Source organism: Vigna angularis, chromosome 3, assembly GCF_016808095.1.
Source record: "Vigna angularis cultivar LongXiaoDou No.4 chromosome 3, ASM1680809v1, whole genome shotgun sequence".
NCBI classification, from domain to species: Eukaryota; Viridiplantae; Streptophyta; class Magnoliopsida; order Fabales; family Fabaceae; genus Vigna; species Vigna angularis.
Genome location: NC_068972.1, coordinates 36,392,093 through 36,400,952, shown reverse-complemented (window position 1 = coordinate 36,400,952; position 8,860 = coordinate 36,392,093). Strand labels below are relative to the sequence as shown.

At 30.3% G+C, this 8,860-nt stretch overlaps 1 protein-coding gene across 5 annotated transcripts; it reads left to right on the top strand.

Annotated features, from left to right (window-relative positions):
• Nucleotides 1-1,972: 1,972 nt before the first annotated feature.
• LOC108326581 (putative lipase ROG1) lies at nucleotides 1,973-8,494 on the top strand. 5 transcript variants are annotated; one of them, XR_001831985.2, is made up of 11 exons: nucleotides 1,973-2,599; nucleotides 2,796-2,863; nucleotides 3,322-3,392; nucleotides 3,997-4,239; nucleotides 5,462-5,625; nucleotides 5,728-5,783; nucleotides 5,870-5,922; nucleotides 6,008-6,125; nucleotides 6,987-7,084; nucleotides 7,279-7,401; nucleotides 8,235-8,494. XR_001831985.2 is itself a non-coding variant. In XM_052874240.1 (11 exons), the coding sequence occupies exons 2-11, from the start codon at nucleotides 2,577-2,579 to the stop codon at nucleotides 7,348-7,350; spliced, it is 966 nt and encodes a 321-aa protein (XP_052730200.1). In that variant the 5' UTR covers nucleotides 1,973-2,186; nucleotides 2,483-2,576; the 3' UTR covers nucleotides 7,351-7,643. The 5 variants fall into 5 exon arrangements, 3 of the variants coding, with proteins under 3 accessions (XP_052730200.1, XP_017415652.1, XP_052730199.1); XR_001831984.2 differs by lacking the exon at nucleotides 8,235-8,494 and adding an exon at nucleotides 7,479-7,643; XM_052874240.1 differs by lacking the exon at nucleotides 8,235-8,494 and having other exon boundaries at nucleotides 1,973-2,186; nucleotides 2,483-2,599; nucleotides 7,279-7,643.
• The last annotated feature ends 366 nt before the right edge of the window (nucleotides 8,495-8,860 follow it).

Genomic DNA, 8,860 nt, shown 5'->3' with positions numbered 1-8,860 from the left:
TTTCTAAAACTTGCAATCATTTACTTTTTCAAAAAATCATTTTCTTTCTCTTTCAGTTATATAAAGCGATTCGATATATTCTTAAAAAATAGAATGTCAATATGACAAGTCACTATAATTAACTTCAATTAATTCACTAATAATTAAAAAATAATTACATATATACAGAATTTGAAAAGTAATCATATATTTAAAAAAAAATATGAATCTTTTTTATGCTTTTTTTCTTCTATTTAAACTAACTATATATTTTTCAAAAATTAATCACATTCGTTTTATCATTTTTTTTCCTCGTAGCAGTATGTATAAAAATGTTTATAAATAATAAAAAATGAATTAAGTGTCAATTTCTAATTAATATATAAGCTTTATAATTTAATTTTTAGGAAATCATATAATTTTGAAAAATATTTAAAATTTAATTATGTAAAGTTCACTTTGATTTTGACTTTAATTAACTCATTTTATATGAACAATGTTGTTGCCACATCGGTAGTGTATTGACATAGGCTATAGAAATTTTTTTCTTAAAAATACTATGTTGAATATAGTGAAAAACTATTTATGGATTAATTTCCCTCGTTAAATAGATATTCTATTTATAATAGAAGAAACACGGGTTAAGCTCAAAATATAAATAAGAAATATTAACAAACTAACTAAAGATAAAATATAAAGATAATATATATGACCCTTACAAATGATCATAATCTAAGTCTCTGCATCATCCACATCCTAAACTGGATCAACTACTATATCATCTACTCATACAATGAAGGTGATCATTGCAAGCAAAGAGTATAACACAAACAAAACAACATAAAAGAAAAGGATAAGCTAATGTGTAAAAAGAATATTTAAACAACAAACATATAGTTATCATCATTCATTTATTTAATAAAATAAACATATCACATATGAAGACTCGTACAAAACTCAATTATCCGAATACATGTATTGATATTAGACTCTTTAACTTTGACTTTGGTTTAACTTAATAGTATATTCTCGTCCAATGATAGTAGTTCTTTAACTTTGACTTCGTCCAGCAACCACAAAGTTAGTACCTCTTTTATTTTGGCTTCGCCTGCATAATTCTGCCAAACATAATTTTGTAGATTTATGTAATTCCAACCCTACAAATTCAGTCCAATATCAAACATAAATGCTAAAACATACCAAATTTGAATTACACAACATTCACTAATTCAAACAATATCATATACAATACTAATCAGACAACATATTAAAATAAATTAGTTATTTATGAAATTTAATTTTAAAAAAATTAAAAATGTTAAAGGGTTTTTTATTATATTTTTTAATTTAAATTTTAATAAATAATTCACTTATTTTAATATTTTAATATAATTTTTAAAATTTATTAAACTTTTTAAATTATTTTTATTATAAAATTTAAAAAATACTTTTGTTTATTTCAATATCATTATAATATTTATGATAATATTATTAATTTATATTAAAATAAATTATTTTTTTAAAATTTTATAATAAGAGTAATTTACAAAAAAAAAATTAAAATTAAAAATATTATATTAAAACATTAAAATAAATAAATTATTTATTAATATTTAAATTAAAAAATAAAATTTAAAAAAATATGTTAAACGATTTTAAAAAACTATTAAATAATCTTTCAACTATTTTTTGAAAACCGTTTAAATTTTAACGATTTTCGAAAATCGAACATATATTTTTACAAAAATTACTAAAATATAAAAACCAAGTTCGGTTTCAAAAAAATTTTAATATATTTTTTAGCAAAAAATATTAAAATAAAAAATTAGAATTCAGTTTCTCATAAACCGAATTCTAATTTCTTACAAAACCGTTCTAGGTAAATATTGAGTAAAGTATACTTTAGAGTAAATAAAAAAAAAAAAAGTTATGCCATATGAGAAAAAACAATCCTAAAAGAAGTGCGTTTAGAGAATATCATCATTTATATGTTTCTTGGTTCTTCGGGTGCAACCTACCTAACCATAACAAACACCTTCCCTCGATCCTTGTACATAAAATAACCCAAATCCTCGCCACCGTTATCCAAAACCATATACAGTAGTCAGAAGTGGCGTTCACATTTTTCTCACCTTCCCAACGCTCCCAACTCTCGCAGTGCCGCCACGTGTCCCATCGTTTTCCGCGTTTATTTCCTTCCTTCTCCGGTAACACTACCCATCACTTCCAGAAACAGTAACTAGCTCTTTCCTCGTATAAATAACGCCAAATCGAAATCGAATAATCAATTTCGAGTTTCCTTTTCCAGCACCGTCATCAGGATCGTCTTCAAATTTTACTTTCACTTTGTGGCTTTCTTTTTCTCGCGCTTGCTGTACGATTTTCTCGGGAAAATTTTGGAGTTTCTACTGCTTTTTTCGTGCAGCGATCGCTATCGGATTTGGACTCCGATTTCGCCTCGTGAATCACTAGGGTTTTGTTTTTGTTTTTCTATGGAGGATAGGAGCTTGTGCGCGTCGGAGTCGGTTGTTGAAGGAAGTCGCGATGTTTGGAGTTCGGAACCGTCGCTCGCTACCTCCGCAGATCACCTCGTTGTAATGGTGAACGGAATTCTCGGACGGTATATCATCTTTGCTTCACTTCGAATTTGATGAGATGCTGTAATTTTACTTTGTTGTGTTTTGTTTTGGTGTTGAGGTTTTGCTGAGTGTTTGTTTGAATTGAGTCTTGTTGCTAATGTGGATACATTTTAGTGTGCGTATTTCTTGAAATTAACTGATTTTTCTTGTTCGTGTGTTAATGGTTTGCTTCTGCAGTACAACGGATTGGAAATATGCTGCGGGGCAATTTGTCAAGGAATTGCCTGATAAAGTGTTTGTTCACTGTAAGGCTCTTTTGAAAAGCTTTGGTGATTGTACTGGTGTGGTTAAAACAAGATTGTTGGTGTTTTGTATAGGATTGTTTGATTCATGTAAAGAATAAATAATGCATTCACCGGTAAAAGGGTAAAAGTCTTTTACAATGTAAAAATTTCGAGTTTCATGTACGGTAAGTTTATTAGTAGTCATAATAGTAAACCTTGAAAATCATATGAATGATGGTATCTGATTAGTTGACATTATAATAACTTTTACATTAGCAGTTTATTCAAATTGAACGCTTTGTACTTGTACGATAGTGTTTGTTGTGTTCGGACCAAATGTTAATTCCTTCATTTCCTCATTTATTCTTTGATTGTGAACTGTTGAGAAGGTATCATTAAGAAATTATTCAAAATAATGTAATGGACTATAAATTTTGTATATTGCGCTTGCTTTTACGTTTCTCCATTTTTCCACCCAGGTAGCGAACGAAATGTGTCTATGCTCACTCTAGATGGCGTGGATGTAATGGGGGAGAGATTAGCAGAAGAGGTTAGTATGTGATTATAATGGAGACCTGTTTTATGAATTAGCACGTCTTGTGAAAGTCTGTTTAATCTAATCTCACTGGATTCATTCTGTTGATTATATTACACTATGCCATTATTTCATAAATGTATTGTTCTTAAGATATACAACAAGGAATATCCTGAGTATGTAAAAGTGAAACGAAATAAGTTAACGTATTAGTATAATCTTAGTATTAAGTTCTGTATCAAATCATATGAAGTATGCTGCACCAAATTTGTCTTTTACATGTCCTTTGTGCCACTGGTGAAGCATACCATGTGGAATTTTTTACATGGATCTTCCATAAAATGTTTGTAATTTATTGGAAAACAAAAGAACTGTTCCTACAGTAGAATTTTGGAGATCTATGTGTTTGAAGAAGGGAACTTAAAGTTTGTTCACTATTTCTATCAGATATGTCAATTTCTGTAGTGTGTTGGAGATGGATAAATTCTGTGTCTTTATGTTCAAGTGAATCTATTTGTTAACCAGAAAAATGTAAATTTAAGATCTTTACTCTTGATATTCCTGTATATCATGGTATTTGATGCCTGTAATTATTGGTAACAACCACTCTAACATTTAGGTGCTTGAAGTGATTCGAAGCAAGCCAAATTTGCGTAAGATATCCTTTGTTGCACACTCTGTGGGAGGACTAGTGGCACGATATGCAATTGGGAGGCTGTATAGGCCACCTGAAAAAGGATCTATGAAGGACTCTTGCAATGAAGAAAGTAAGGAGAGCTCAGTGGGCACAATAGGTGGCTTGGAGGCTATGAATTTCATTGCTGTGGCCACACCTCATTTAGGATCAAGGGGCAATAAGCAGGTGCGGACATCTTAATTTTTTCTTTGTTTCCCAAACATAATGATTAACTAAAGAAATTGTTGGCAATGTAATAAATCTAGCTTAGCTTAGTTTCCGGATTCATTGTTCGTGTGCACATTAGGGAAATTTAGGCCTATTCATCACATATAACACCTATAATACTTTTTTATGGAAGAGGGAAATTGATTTTAATCGGTAGGGTATAGGTTTTGAGTTATCAATCTTTTGTCGTTCTTCTATTTTTTTATTGCTGCAAAATTAATTATCCATGCGTATAGACCTAGACCTGTGTATGGTTTGACTTTTTAAAAACCAAACCACACTATAAAATGGTTCACTTTTTTTTTTTCCTAAAATGGTTCTTTTTTTTAGGGTTTAGTTGACTAAACCTTTTGTAAAAGTGACTTGTTTTTTTCTCACTAAACTGTATGGTTTAATAATTAAGTATATTGATCGGGTTGCTTTGGAGTTTGTAAACACACCTACGTATACTTCTTTTAACTAATCCCCATTAGTAGCTAGTTACAATAATGCTAGTTAACGGTTTCTTAGTTATATTAGCGAGTGAGTTACTTTGGACTAGAATAATAAGAGAAATAACGCATATTGCCTATAAATATAGAGGTGAAAAGAACATAATGAGGTATCTGCTCATTTATGAGAGAATTAGGGCCATTAGGCATTGGGAGGTGCAGACCGTTTAAGTTCTGCATGTTAGGCACTGTATTGAGGGGAGCAATCCCTTGGACGTTCTAATAAGATAATGGGTTTCTATCACTCCGTTTACTCAGCCAGATAACTTATATTTATTGGCTTGTCAATATCATTGCAAATTTGAAGTGTCATCCTACAACTTGTTCCAATATTTGATCAAACCAATAGTAAGTGTTGGAAGGTACTCTCCACGGCTGAGAACAGTACACTAAATCAATTATTAATGTATTAATTGATAATTAAAAAGGTCCAAAGTTGACCTGATGTTGTTAGAGTGTAACTAGACTTTTTCAGTATAAATAATTTCTCCATCAGTTTGTCTTCCATAGAAAATGATTATTTTTGGATTTCTTTCATAGATTGTAATGAAGATAATTTTATAAAGTATGTTGCAATACCATTAGGGATGACATAAAGTTCTTATGTTTGACTGGGGATATTTTCATGAAAGAAAGTTGTATCACTTTTTTCTACTTGGGTATTTAAATTTCAATGGTTTTTGAATCAGGTTCCATTTCTTTTGGGGGTACCTGCTTTTGAGAAAGTTGCCAGTTGTGTTATTCATTTCATTTTTAGAAGAACTGGTCGGCATCTTTTCCTTACTGATGATGATGAAGGAAAACCTCCATTGCTTAAACGCATGATTGAAGACTATGGTGATTTGTATTTCATGTATGTTTGTTGCATCATATATTTGTTTTCTTTTATATACATGTAATTTGCTGAGATTGATTCCTTTAAACGATCTTCATGTCTTCTGTTTGTCTTGTGTAGGTCTGCATTGAGCAGTTTTAAACGCCGATTTGCATATTCAAATGTGGACTATGATCGTATCCTTATTTGCTTCTCTCTACTGATTCTAGGTGCATTTAATTGTGCATTAATTTATTTGGTTTTCCTTCATAAATTAATTTAGATATTGTTGGCTGGAGAACGTCATCAATTAGACGTCAAAGTGAACTTGCAAATGTATATTCACTAACTTATCTTTTCATGTTGCCTTATTTAATGGATCATTGTTATCATATAATGAGCTAAATTATTTGGTTGGTAGTGGAAGGATACCCTCAATGAAAAATATACACATGTTGTATATGAAGAGCACTGCAAGGCTTGTTCTGATGCTGAACAATATGACATATTGGAAGATAACAACTCTGACAAGATAGAAGGTTAGCGTCTTCAGTAATTTTTATAAATGTAAACTTTTCTTGGTTTTGGAAGTTCACTCATTGTAGTTTTTTTGCGTTCCACTACACCCCCTCTACATGGTTGTGTGAATACTACCGATGTTAATAATAATCTAAGGCTGCCGTTTCCTAAATGCAATTTGGTTTAGAGTATGGTGTGTAATGATATGTTACAAAAAAAAAGACAATGCACTAACCTCTATTTACAGTAGGTAATATAATCAAATAATGAAATAAATCGGGAAATATAATGAAATATGGAAACCACTCCGGAGGTCATCTAACATACTCTAAATTACTACTCTGAACGTACAAAATCAAGATACTATGAGATATTTTTTAGAATTTTTAGAATATTCTAACAATATCCAAAATTGTTTGTTTTAAAAGGAAATCCATAATCTTGTGCATCAAGTAACTTTTAAGCATTAAATAATCCCGTAGGAAGGTGAATATCTTTCATGGAGTGCAATCAAACCATGAGAAATGCTGAACAGTTCCGGAACCTACCCTGATAAGCAATGACAAATTTTTTTTTATGAATCACCTAAATACTTATTTTGGTCAGCTTCATTAAGAGAGACCCATAAAAAGGTCTTTATGCTAGATGGCTCTACACTTGTTCTAAATTCTGTAGACCCCAGCAATTTTTGTTGATCTATTTGAAGCTGGCTCTAGGTAATAAAAAGGACAAGATTTGGTTGTTATGGGGGCCATTGATCTTGCCCTGGATAACTAAAATGGCCTGAATTTGGGCCATAGAGTCACGGTGTGGTCTGTTTCTTTCTATTTTATGTTATCTTCAATTTGTAAACGGTTTCTAATTCGAATGAAAACTTGCAGAGGAGCTTGTAACTGGCTTATCTCGTGTGTCATGGGAAAAAGTAGATGTTAGCTTCCGCAATAGCAAGAATAAATTTGCTGCTCATACTATCATTCAGGTCTGTCTTGCGATACCCTTGTGATAAACATATTTGCTCGTCTGCATATCCTTTAAATTTTGATGTATGACTCATAATTAATCACCATTTAAATTATCCTCTTTCTGATATAGTCAGTCTTTCAAACTGTATTTGTTTGAATGCATTGGTTTATCTGCGCATGTTATTCCTTCATCTTTTACAATGCTTTACAGGTCAAAGACCAAATCACACAAATAGAAGGTGCAGATGTTATACAGCATATGATTGATCATTTTCTTCTGTAGTAGCCTTCTGTCTCTTAAATATGCCTGCTTGGCAATTTATGCTTCCTATAGGTAAATCTAAACTGACTATTTGTAAGTAAGCTAGAGTTTATAATAATCGAATTTATCTGAAATTGAATTCGTTGTAGGATGGAAACAATTGGTTTCCTGAGTGATGAAATTGACGTGAAGAAGAAAATGAATTTTTTGTTTATGGATCTCATCCATAATCCTTAACACTGTATAAACTAGTCGGAAACCGTGAATTGCACGGGGACAATAGAATTTCAAATATCTATATTCCATTTTTTGTATCCGCATTTGAGGTTATTTATTTATGAAATTGATTTGTATATACACCTGATGTAAATGTTTTACACATTGTCATTTAATCATGTTCATATGGCATGTAAAGTTAATTTATTAACCATGTAATAACTACTTAAATGTCTGGTTATGATTTTTAATTAATTAACAATTTACTTTGACGGCATTAAAATTAAACTATTTATTTATTTTACATTTGGCACACATCATTCTCTACAATAAAAATTCAAATATTTCAAAACGGTTTTTATATAAATAAAAATATTTGTATAAAATACAGCTTGTAAATAATATAATATATAATAATTTTTTCATTTTTTTATTAGCCATGATTTTAAGGTTATACTAATTATATTTTGAAGAGTTTACGAGTGATCAGAATAACAGCAGTAATTTTGAAGTCAGGCAGTGAATTAGAAAAAATATTAGGCGATTGTAGATTATTATTATTATTGTAAATTCATTTTAATAATATGATTACATATTGATGAAATCTGATGTGAGGTAGAGAATTGGAAGAGATTTGAAGTGAGGTAGGAAAATGTTGGACTAACACTATGGGTCTTCACTTGCGTCAGGAAGAATTATTCTCCTAACTCAGGCGTGGTTGTGACCTAAATGGTGCTCAAAAGTCACAAGCAAAGACAGAAATATTCTCACAGTTGTGAATTGCATTGATGCAGACGAAGTCATTTATTTATAATTTCTGAGGAAGTAGAGTATTGAGGACATTAAAGAGAAGTAAAGATTTAACAAATTCACGAAGAATTCAAGTGAACATTACTAAAAGAAGAAACATTGAGATGGAGTTCATAAAGATTGGTAATATGATTTGAGTATAGAATTCTCATTCCTCTTGGAAATATAAAGAGCTTTGGTATTTTTTTTAAAATGAATTTCTATTTTTAATATTAGGACAGCAAGAGTTATGTGCACATTTATATGTTGGCTATGTTTTCATGCACCTCCCTTTTTTACCCCAATAAAATATATTATCCCGTTTACCTTCTTAAATATATAATAAAATAAGAAAAGTTCAACTGGTTTCTGATTGTTTAATTTGAAACTCAGGTGCGATTTCCGAATGCACTTCCAAATCCGAGAATGCACTCTACATTGCTTAATCTAAATCTAAAAATATGTATTCTAAATTGCTCAATCTAAAATTTATGTGTGATTTTTGGATTAGATAATCTAAAATATG

Bases quoted from the DNA above. Each gene is read 5' to 3' on its own strand.
- LOC108326581 (XM_017560163.2), top strand. From the start codon at position 2,472: ATGGAGGATAGGAGCTTGTGCGCGTCGGAGTCGGTTGTTGAAGGAAGT. The intron at 5,784-5,869 runs GTATCCTTATTT...AAATTAATTTAG, and splicing joins TTCAAATGTGGACTATGATC to ATATTGTTGGCTGGAGAACG. The intron at 5,923-6,007 runs GTATATTCACTA...TTTGGTTGGTAG, and splicing joins GTCAAAGTGAACTTGCAAAT to TGGAAGGATACCCTCAATGA.